At 34.8% G+C, this 11659-nt stretch overlaps 1 protein-coding gene across 6 annotated transcripts in view; it reads left to right on the plus strand.

Moving 5' to 3' along the window:
* EXOC1 (exocyst complex component 1) overlaps window positions 1-10209 on the plus strand; it is a 58472-nt gene extending 48263 nt beyond the window's left edge. For all 6 annotated transcript variants that reach the window (XM_039249033.1, XM_039249038.1, XM_039249035.1 and 3 more), the window contains 4 exons: window positions 3824-4007; window positions 5262-5461; window positions 7774-7968; window positions 9786-10209. In XM_039249033.1, the coding sequence (XP_039104964.1) occupies window positions 3824-4007; window positions 5262-5461; window positions 7774-7968; window positions 9786-9938 (732 nt within the window). In that variant the 3' untranslated portion in view covers window positions 9939-10209. The remainder of the gene's footprint in view (window positions 1-3823; window positions 4008-5261; window positions 5462-7773; window positions 7969-9785) is intronic.
* Window positions 10210-11659: the final 1450 nt, after the last annotated feature.

The raw sequence follows: 11659 nt of genomic DNA on the forward strand, positions 1-11659 counted from the left end.
AGCATTATGTCTAAAAAGCAATACATAATATAAAAATATTTTATTGCTAAGAAATGCTGACCATCATCTGAACTTTCAGTGAGTTGTTATCTTTTCTCTGATGGAAGGTCTTGACTCCCAAGTTTATGACTGCTAACTGATCAGGGTGATGATTGCTGAAGGTTCGGGTGGCTGTGGCAGTTTCTTAAAATAAGACAACAATGAAGTTTGCCCCATAAATCAACTGTTCTTCTCACAATTTCTCCATAGCATGGGATGCCGTTTGATAGCATTTTACCCACAGTAGAACTTATTTCAAAATTGGAGTCAGTCCTGTCAAACTCTGCTGCTGCTTTATCAGCTAAGTTCATGTAAATTCTAAACATAGTTCTAAATCTGTTTTTGTCATTTCAACAATCTTCACAGCATCTTCAACAGGAGTATATTCTATCCCAAGAAACCACTTTCTTAACTCATCCATAAGAAGCAACTCTTCATCTATTAAAGTTTCATCATGAGATTGTAGCAATTTAGTTACATCATCAGTCTCCACTTCTAGTTCTTTTGTTATTTCCACCATATCTGCAGTTACCTCCTCCACTGAAGTCTTGAACCCCTCACAGTCATCCATGAGGGTAGAAGCAACTTCTTCCAAACTCCTCTTCACATTGATGCTTTTGACCTCTTCCCATGAAACACAAATGTTCTTAATGGCATCTAGAATGGTGAATCCTTCCAGAAAGTTTTCAATTTATTTTGCCTAGATTCATCAGAGGAATCACTATTTATGGCAGCTATAGCCTTACAAAATATTTTTCTTAAATAATAAAACTTGAAAGTTGAAATGACTCCTTGATCCGTGGGTTGCAGAATGGATGTTGTGGATGTTGTGTTAGCAGACACATAAACACCATTAATCTCATTGTGCATCTCCATCAGAGCTCTTGGGTAACAAGGTGCGTTGTCACTGAGCAGTCCTCTATTTTTTTTTAACAACTCTTTTATGTTTTTTTTTTTAATTATTTCTGAGAGAGAGAGAGAGACAGCCAGCATGAGCAGGGTAGGGTCAGAGAGAGAGAGAGATACAGAATCTGAAACAGGCTCCAGGCTCTAAGCTAGCTGTCAGCACAGAGCCCAACACGGGGCTCGAGCCCACAAACCGTGAGATCATGATGTGAGCCGAAGTCGGACGCTTAACTGACTGAGCCACCCAGGTACTCCTGAGCAGTCCTATTTTGAAAGAAATCTTTTTTCTGAACAGTAGGTCTCAACAGTGAGCTTAAAATATTCAATAAATCATGTTGTAAACAGATGAGCTATCATCCAGGCTTTGTTATTCTATTTATAGAGCACAAGCAGAATAAATTTAGCATAATTCTGAGGTCCCTAGGATTTGGGGAATGGTAAATGGGCATTGGCTTCAACTTAAAGTCACCAACTACTTTAGCCCTAACAAGTAAGTCAGCCTGTCCCAAGGCTTTGAAGCCAGGTGTTGACGTCTCTGTACCTAGGAAAGTCCTAAATGGTATCTTCTTCCAAAATAAGGCTGTTTTGTCTATATTGAAAATCTACTGCTCAGTGTAGCCATTTTGATTAATGATCTTAGCTAGACCTTCTGGGTAACTTTCTGCAGCTTCTACATCAGCCTTTGTTGCTTCTCCTCGTACTTTATGTTATAGAGATGGCTTCTTTCCTTAAACCTCATGAACCGACCTCTGCTAGCTTCAAACTTTTCTTCTGCATCTTCCTCACCTTTCTCAGCCTTTATAGACTTGAGAAGAGTTAGGTCCTTGCTCTAGAGTAGGCTTTGTTTTCAGAGGATGTTGTGGCTGGTTTGATCTATCCTTACCACTCAGACTTTTTCCATATCAGCAATAAGGCTCATTTACTTTTCTTTTTTTTTTTTAATTTTTTTTAATGTTTTATTTATTTCTGAGAAAGAGCGAGAGACAGCATGAGCAGGGGAGGGTCGCCGAGAGAGGGAGATACAGAATCTGAAACAGTCTCCAGGCTCTGAGCTGGCAGTCAACACAGAGCCCGATGTGGGGCTCAAACCCATGAACCATGAAATCATGACCTGAGCCGAAGCCGGATGCTTAACTGACTGAGCCACCCAGGCGCCCCTCATTTGCTTTCTTATAGTTTGTGTGTTCACTGGAGGAGCACTTTTAATTTCCTTCAAAAACTGAGCAATATGTGAATTTGCATTCACAACTTGGTGCAAAAAGCCTAGCTTTTGGCCTGTCATCTTTTGATATGCCTTCCTCACTAAGCTTAATTATTTTTAGTTTTTGATTTAAAGTGAGAAACGTGTGATTTTTCCTTTCACTTGAACACTTAGAGGCCATTAGAGAAGGCTATTAAATGGCCTCATGTCAATATTGTGTCTCAGAGAATAAAATTGTGTTGAGGCCTGAGGAGAGGGAGAGAGATGGAAGAATGGCTGGTTGGTAAAGCAGTCAGAATTCACACATTTATTGATCAAGTTTGCCATCTCATATGGACATGGTTTGTGGCAACCCAAACAAAAGATCACTGAGCATAGATGACCAAAACAAATACAATAGTAATAATAATAATAATAATTTAAAAAGCTTGCAGTATTGCCAAACAGTTACCAAAATGTGACACAGAGATGTGAAGTGAGCAAATGCTGTTGGAAAAAAGTGAAGCACAATAAAATGGGTGTGGGTAGTAGTAAAGATAATATCAAAAGAGGGACAGTACTCCACAGGGCTGTCTAATACTAATGCCTGTAGCCTGGAAAAAGCCCTTACTTTTCTAAGCCACATGTCATTTGATTTTCAAGTTATACCCCCCAAAATCATTTATGAAATTTTAGGTAGAAGTAAAAATGATCTAACAGTGTTTAGCAGTGTAATTCTTACTGTGAGTAGATCTAGATCCTCTGAGAAGTACACAGAACCATAATTGAATTTGTGGATCTTTTTGACCCAAATGTCTAGATTTTTGTATATATGAGATACCCCTTTTGCACTTTGTCACCATCACACACAAGCACTTTGTGAAACAATTTAGAATAAATAACTAATAGACACATGGAAAACTGTATAGTGTGTAAATCCATACTAGAAATGCCCATTCCCCCTCTCTGTGTTCACACTCAGAAATTAAAGAACTGTTCTACCCAAACACAAAATTTAGGCTAATGAGAATTGGAAATGACCCATGGTTCTCAAACTTGGCCATGTGCCACCAACCAGAAATAACCTAGAGAAATCCTGTGTGTGCTCTGTTATCTATTCTGCCCCAAAATGAACAATTGCCTTATACTTATCTTTCATTAATAACAGAATTGTTTACTGCTTGTTTTTCTTTGAACAAATATTTGAGTTTCACAATGTTTGATTGTATCTTGTTTAAAACAGTTTGGATTTTTTTCCCCTTGACATTATTTTCTTAAAATATATGTACTTTTTTTAATTTGAAGTTTTTATTTAAATTCTAGTTAGTTAACATTTATAGTAAAATTGGTTTCAGGAGTAGAGCTCAGTGATTCATCACTTACATATAATATCCAGTGCTCATCACAAGTGCCCTACTTAATACCCATCACCCATTTAGCCCATCCTCCTACCTACCCCCCCTTATCAACCCTCAGACCCTCAGTTTGTTCACTATAGTTAAGTCTCTTATGGTTTTAAGCTATAAAAATGGTTTTTCTTGGTTATCTTTATTGCATTAATCATTAATTAGTAAGTATCCAAAATGTCCTAGGTACTAAATTATGTCCTGCCACTATGATGTATACATTTGCTTATGATTATATGTTGTTCCTAAGCTGCTTAGCTTTTTCTCTCCCCTGCTTTCTGCCTAACATCAGAGTAATCAAATAAGGCAAATGGAAGAAGTAAAGATCTCAAAAAAGAGTAAAGTAGGAATTCTTCCATTTGTTGCTGAATTTGAAGAATTTGCTGGACTCGCAGAATCAATCTTTAAAAATGCTGAGCGTCGTGGAGATCTGGATAAAGCATACACCAAACTTATCAGAGGAGTATTTGTTAATGGTAAGCTCTTATTATGTTCTAAAGAATTTTTTGGTTGGTTGTTTTCACTATTTATGTGAAACTCAAGTTGGTAACTCAAGTTGGGAGATAAATATGTTCATTTTCCATATTCTATAGTCTTCTTTAAGTTTTCTGAAGGTAATTATTTCTTAAAGCTGAAAAATAAGCAGTACATAAAACCCATTCATATTCATCAGTAACCACTTCTATTTTAGGGTTCATATGGGCTTATCACTGCAAAATTGTAATTCCTTTTTTAATCACCAAAAAATGACCTTTTTAAAAATTTTTAAAATTAAAAACTGAGATTTTACATTTGCATTTTAGCAAATGTCTGTGTAACCTTATGCAAATCAATATACTTCTTTAGGCCTCAGTTTGCATATCTGTCCTATAAGGTATATTAATGCTAAAATACTATATAATACACTGTCTGATTGTAAAGTAATATATGCTCATTACACACCCCCAAAAATCAAAAAACAAATTTTATAAATCAAGAAGAACATAATTTTTAATCTCATCAGGCAAACATAACATTTAATTTTTATCCTTCCTAACTTTTAGTATATCTCCCTCATATATATGTGCCTGTTGTATATATGTGTTTGTGTGTTCTTTAATATAAAAATTTTTATCATACCTTATATTCTGTTTTGGAACCTGCTACTCCATAATTCTAGTGCTTTTCCTTGTCAATTTATATTACAACTATAATCATTTTTTCATGATTCCATAGTATTCCATGTATCATTTATCAAATCTCCTATTAGTAGGCATTTAGTTTGTTTCTGATTTTTGGCATATATTTTTTTATTCTTGTCCAATCGTTTCCTTGGGATAAATTACTGGAAATGGAATTACCAGGTCAAAAGGCTTTCATATATCTCAAGGCCTTTGCCAAATTGCCACACAGAAAGGTTATACTAGTTTAGTGTTCTGAATGGTTGGTGAAAGTTTTCATGGCAAATAGGAATCCAGACTTAGTGTATTTGAAATATATGTACATATGCAAAAAGAATATATATATGTATGTACACACACATTTATATACACATATATATATGACTGTTTAGAGTTATTTTTTAATTAGATTTAAGTGGATGTGAAGACCCTTCAGTATATTTTATTAAGTCCAGAAATGTGCTTACTTCTTAAACTTACAAATGAAAAAAATCATGTAAATATTTTTATAGCTAAATATGGTCCTATTCATATCAAGATGTTATTATATTTTTTCTTTTTTGATTTTAGTGGAGAAAGTAGCAAATGAAAGCCAGAAGACTCCCAGGGATGTAGTTATGATGGAAAACTTCCACCATATTTTTGCAACACTTTCTCGTTTGAAAATCTCATGCCTAGAAGCTGAAAAAAAAGAAGCCAAACAAAAATACACAGATCACCTTCAGTCTTACGTCATTTACTCTTTAGGACAACCTCTTGAAAAACTAAATGTAAGTATATTTTCATTCAGTATATTTTCCTGATTTTGAACCTGTGTGCGTATGTTTAGATATGAATAACACAAGACATTCATTCTAATTTGCTTATATATTGATACAAGAAGATAAGGAAGGAGGGACTCAGCTATCGAAGGTTCCAGAGTGCTAAGACACTCTTAGGTGCTCTATACCTTATTTCTTTTAATTCTTGTGAAAAATATGTGGGCTAAGGTAGCATCAACCCATTTTACAAATGAAGAAATTGAACATAAATAAATTTGCTTGAAGTTATAATAACTGGCAAGTAGCAAAGCTGGGGGAATGAACCCTAGATTAGGTTTTTCCTTTGTACCAGCCTCTCTTCTTACCTCATAATGGCTGATCTTTAACCCTAGTTCAAATGAAGGTTTTGAAAACTTTATCAAGATTAAAAGAAAATCAAAACTTGGTTTTCTTCATTGCCTTTTTCTTTCCCTTCCTTTTCTGAAGTGAGTCATTCTCCAGAGTGCATTTGATCATTAAAATTAAGAATGGATGGTTTTAAAGAACTTTACAATAGTGGAAGCTTCAGTGGACCCTTATAGATAACTTTGTTCACAATGTGATTGGTCCTCTTTCTTAAGTTTTTACGTTGAAATTTAGAGTAAAAAATGTATTTGTTGTCAAAAACAAAATAGTTAAAAGATACTTAATCAAATACACAACCAATTCCTTCTAAAACTTAAGAAGAGACAGATATTATTCCCCTAGAGTAAAAGATCTCTTTCTCAGACTGAAAGCCTACATGATACTTAACTGCAACATTAGAGCCATTCCCTTTGACATCAAATTTAAAGGGGAATCATTGCTAGATCCTTTAACATTTAACATTGTTACTGAAACCCTAGCCAGTGCAATAAGACCAGAAACATAAATAAAAGATATAGAAAGGAAAGTCAAGATTATAATTACCTGTATATAATAGGTTGAAATTACTGATCTATGATAAAGTAGCAGGATTCAAAATAAGTATATAAAAAAAACAATTTATTTCCTGTATATTGTAATAACCAATTAAAAGGTTATTTAGAAATAAGGGTGCCTGGGTGGCTCAGTCAGTTCAGTGTCTGACTCTTGATTTTGGCTCAGGTCATGATCTCACAGTTCATGAGATCAGGCCCTACATAGGGCTCTGCACTGCCAGTGCAGGGCCTACTTGGGAATCTCTCCCTCTCCCACTCTCTGCCGCTCCCCCGCCTGCACGTGCCCATGCACAGGCGCCACCTCTCTCTCCTCTCAAAAACTTTAAAAAATAAGTTTTATGTAGAAACAAAATTTTTAAAAGCACCAAGAATAGACATCAAAAATATTAGTAGCAAAAACATAATAATAATTTGATGAAAAACAAATAATGCTTGCCAAATATTAGAGAAAGGTAATGAGAGGGGATTTGGCTTGTTAGTATTAAATCATATTGTATAGTGCTCAAATAAGGCATTTCAGTCAATAAAACTGCATATTTAAAAAAAATATATTTCAAAGACGACCTGAGATCAATATTTGTAACAATACAATAGTATATTTAACGTAAAATGCCTTTTTAAAATCAATAAGGAAAGCACTAAGATCTCAATGTGTAAATGAGCAAGGATTCTGAATATACTATAAAACATATGAAAGCAGTTAATTGTGAAGTAAAACAACAAATAAACCTTTTTCACTCATCAAAATGTAATTTCTTTAAATTGTGATGATTCTGATCATAATATGGTAAGTAGCAGTTTCATGTACTATTGACAGAAATATAAGTTGATTGAACTTGGAAGCAAATTATGTATTTGAAGAATCTTCAGAATACTTAAAATGATGCTCCTCAACTGAGGAGTCATAGACCTTGAAATTTGTGCTGGAAAGCAATCATTAATGTGGGTAGATACTTATGTATGAAAAATATTTATGACTGTGTGTATAGTAAGTTTCTTTTAATTGGAGTAGATTTTGCCAACTCTGAAAAAGTGAAAAATTTTAAATATCCAGTACGGGAGCAATGAATAAATTGTAGTTCAGTCATTAGATAGAATGTTATGCAACTGTTAAAATTTATACCTTGGAGAAAACAGAATATCAAGTGGAAAATACAGCATATAATATAACCTGATTTATATATTCACATCAAAAGACTAGAAGGAAATCTAAAATGTTAACAGTGGTAGTGTGATACATTTTTATATATTTTCTGAGTTTCACACAGTGAATAAATACTAATTTATAATGACGATTTTTTTTTTAATGTAAGTGATAATAAAAGCAGTTCTTAGCCATTATTTCTTTTCATTTCCTTGAAGCATTTCTTTGAAGGAGTTGAAGCTCGTGTAGCACAGGGTATAAGAGAGGAGGAAGTAAGCTACCAACTTGCATTTAACAAACAAGAACTTCGTAAAGTCATTAAAGAGTATCCTGGAAAGGAAGTAAAAAAAGGTCTAGATAACCTCTACAAAAAGGTTGATAAACATTTATGCGAAGAGGAGAACTTACTTCAGGTATGCTTTGTTCTTTTAACCATCCTAGATTGCACATCTTTACATAAATTGCATTTCTCCAGGAGTCTTCTAGAAAGGCTACAGATTTTCTAATTTTAGTGCAGGAGGAAAGTTCCATAAATTATAGACCAGATTCAGGAGTTGTGAGGAAGAAAGGGACAACACTGATAATATGAGTTTATGTGCCTATTCCTGCTTATCTTATATTTCTGCTCTATTGTTTTGAGGCATTACTTGTTTTTTTCTGTGGAGGTGTGGGGATTTTTGAGGGTTTTGTTTGTTTTTTAGACTTGAGGAAGGTAACTAAGTGGAATAGAGTATAGTACAGTGGAGTGATGCTGAGCATGGGGGCCAGAGTTAGAAATGCAGCTCCTGATGAAGCTGCATGACTTTAGGCAAGTTACGTAACCTCCCTGAGCCTCAATTTTCTTATTTGAAAAGTGGAAATAATACCTCCCTAATATAGTGGACACTACTATTATTGTCATTGCCATTTTACAAATGAGAAAATCAAAGCTTAGGGAGGTGGAGTAACATGACCAAGATCCCATAGCTAACAGATGGTAGAATGAGATTTAAACCCCATGTTGAGCCATTATTCTTTATAAAGCATATGGAAAGACCCAGAGGTGAGTGAGAATAATTCAGATTTCAACATCATCAAAGGCTTTATGAGGGTTATTGCACTTATGTTAGCCTCTGAAAGTCAGGTAGGTCAGATAAAGCAAGAGGAGTGGCACTCCAGGTAGACGAAATATCATGAGCTAAAAGATATAAAGCAAGAAGTGTCATACTGTTTAGTAAATAGACTTAAAGGGGACAGGAATTTAGTATTGATGAGGTTTAGGGTTTATAAGGAAAAATCCTGGAAGAATACATTCCCTTATCTGTTGAATATTAATGATGGTCATAGCACCCACCCTCACCAGGTAGTCATGGTGTAAATAGGATATAAATAGATGCAAATAGGATAATACATATATAAAGCACTTTGTACTGTGCTGATACACAGTAAGCATCAATAAATGTAACCTGTTATGGATGCCTGAGATTGAGCCCTACCTTGAGCTCCATGCTGAGCATGTAGTCTGCTTGGGATTCTCTCACTCCTTCTCTCTCTGTCCCTCCCCTGCCCTTGCTCGCTCACTCACTCACTCTCTCTCTCTCAGAAAAAATAAATAAACATTTAAAAAATAAATAAATGTAACCTGTTAGTATTAGCTAATATGTCTATGTATATATCAGATTCTGCCTTGATAGTTGTTTACGTAGTTACTGCCACTGCTAAATCATAAATCCTTGGATTGCAGACAATCCATCTTGGTGTCCTTCATAGTATCAAACAATGTTTTATGTCATCAGTTTTAGCTAAAGAAATTTTTAAACTTTCATCTGAAATGGAATTAAAGCATTAACTGTTGCATTCCATTTCATTACTAGTCTTAGTTCCATATATACTTGTGCAAATACACATCTGTATTGGATATTGTAGTAGATATAATAATGGCTAAATGTCAAACATGTACAAAGCACCTTATTATGTACATGCACTCATTTAATCCTCATACGAACCTTATGAAGAAAGTATCATTATCATTATCATTACTACCCCGGCTTACAGATGAGGAACTTGAGGCACAGAGTAGTGATGTAACATAATCAGGGTCACATATGTTGTAAGTTGAAGGAGCCAGGGTGCACGTTCTTCACCATTACACTCTGCTAACTTCTTACAATGTGCCTTGACATAATTTCTACATACCTGATTTATATTGCCATTCATAATTTAATGACTTTTATTTTCATTTTTATAATAGGTGGTGTGGCACTCTATGCAAGATGAATTTATACGCCAATATAAGCACTTTGAAGGTTTGATAGCTCGCTGTTATCCTGGATCTGGTGTTACAATGGAATTCACTATTCAGGACATTCTAGATTATTGCTCCAGCATTGCACAGTCCCACTAAAAAGGAAGAGATGAATCAAAGAAGTGTCTACTATTTTATGTATATATGTGAAAATAAAAGATTTAGGTGCTAGGGAGCCCCCGCTGCTAAGTCAACAGACTGGGAAGGAGGAATGGTTAAATACAACTTCCCTTACCTGTGTAACTAATATCATGAGACTTCCCTGTTACAGGTGACCACTTGGCCATATGTGCTAACAGGGGCATGTGAAAAGAAAAACAGCAAATTGAGTATCCCAGAAAGTGACAAACCATACTTTTGTCAAGTTTATTTAATCCACTGTGGTAGAAAAGGTACAGCTCCAACAACATTCAAATTTTTTAAAAATTCAAAACCTTCTGAAAGAAGAAAAGATAAATGAAAAAAACACTCTGGGTACACCAGACACTCTTCAGAATTATCAAGTTAACTGTCTTGAGAACCCAGACTTGAAACTTTATTATTAAATGTCACATAAATGGGTAATACCATACTACAAATATTCAAAAGCAAAAGTACCAATTTATGTAGTTTTATTCACCCAATAGATTGTGTACTATAACTGAACAGAAAGTTTTCTTTTATGGCCCACTTTCTTGTATTTGAGAATGGTTATCCTGTGTGTAATGCATTGGGAGTTTTTCAGTTTTCACTAGTTCACAATTCTTTCAAATCATGTAACTACTAAAATGTTGTACAGAATTTTTTCCCTCTGTCTAACTAATGTGTATATGGATAGGGATCTTGTGATGATCAGTTGTAAACTTAGACTTTGAGGATTATGTGACTCTATGTAGCAATGAATCTGAAATAAAGAAATTTTCAAAAAAAATTTTTTCATAAAAGTTAAAATTTGTTAATACTCTTAGATCTGTTATATGCTATTTTTTGTATAACAGCAAATTCTTACAAAATCAATATACAAAAGGTAATTACATGTTCATTTACCACAAAACACTTAACAGTATAATAAGAAAAATAAAACCACTTGTAATAGTATTTAGGACTAAATCTAACAAAACATTGTACTATGGACTGAATTATGTCTTCTCAGAATTCCTGTATGGAACCCCTAACTACCATCCCCCCACAATGTGACTGCATTAGATATAAGACCTTTAAGGGAGACATTAAGGTTAAATGAGATCATAAGGATAGCACCCTGATCCAATAGAAATGGTACCAGAAATGGCTTTATAAGAAGCCACCAGAGCTCTTTGCCATGTGAGAACACAGCAAGAGGCAGCCATTTGCAGTCCAGAAAGAGGGCTCATGGGAACCCAACCATGCCAGCACCCTGATCTTGGACTTCCAGCCTCCAGAACTGAGAAAAATAAAGTTCTATTGGTTAACCCACTCAGCCTATGGTATTTTATTATGGCAGCACAAGATGTACAAGACTTTTATGAAGAAAATTATAAAACTATTGAAAGATATTAAAGAAGACCTAAGGAAGCGGAGGAATATTTCATGTGTCCATGTTAAGAACACATAACATAGTAGTAATGGCAGTTATTCTCAAATGTAAGGATTCAGTACCGATTTCCGGTTTCCAGCCCTGTGCTTAAGAAGCTTGAAAGTCACCTCTCCATTCTAACAAGTGAAAACGAACAAACTGAAAACTCAGCTCTTCTTAGATATGTAAGAGAAGTGAGGTCACAGGGCGACAACTGGAGAGATCCAACAGTAGAATACAGAGAACCCCAGCTTACTGGAGCAGAAACCTACAAGCCAAAACCCAC

This window comes from Hyaena hyaena, unplaced genomic scaffold (assembly GCF_003009895.1).
Source record: "Hyaena hyaena isolate Hyena2069 unplaced genomic scaffold, ASM300989v1 scaffold_329, whole genome shotgun sequence".
NCBI classification, from domain to species: domain Eukaryota; kingdom Metazoa; phylum Chordata; class Mammalia; order Carnivora; family Hyaenidae; genus Hyaena; species Hyaena hyaena.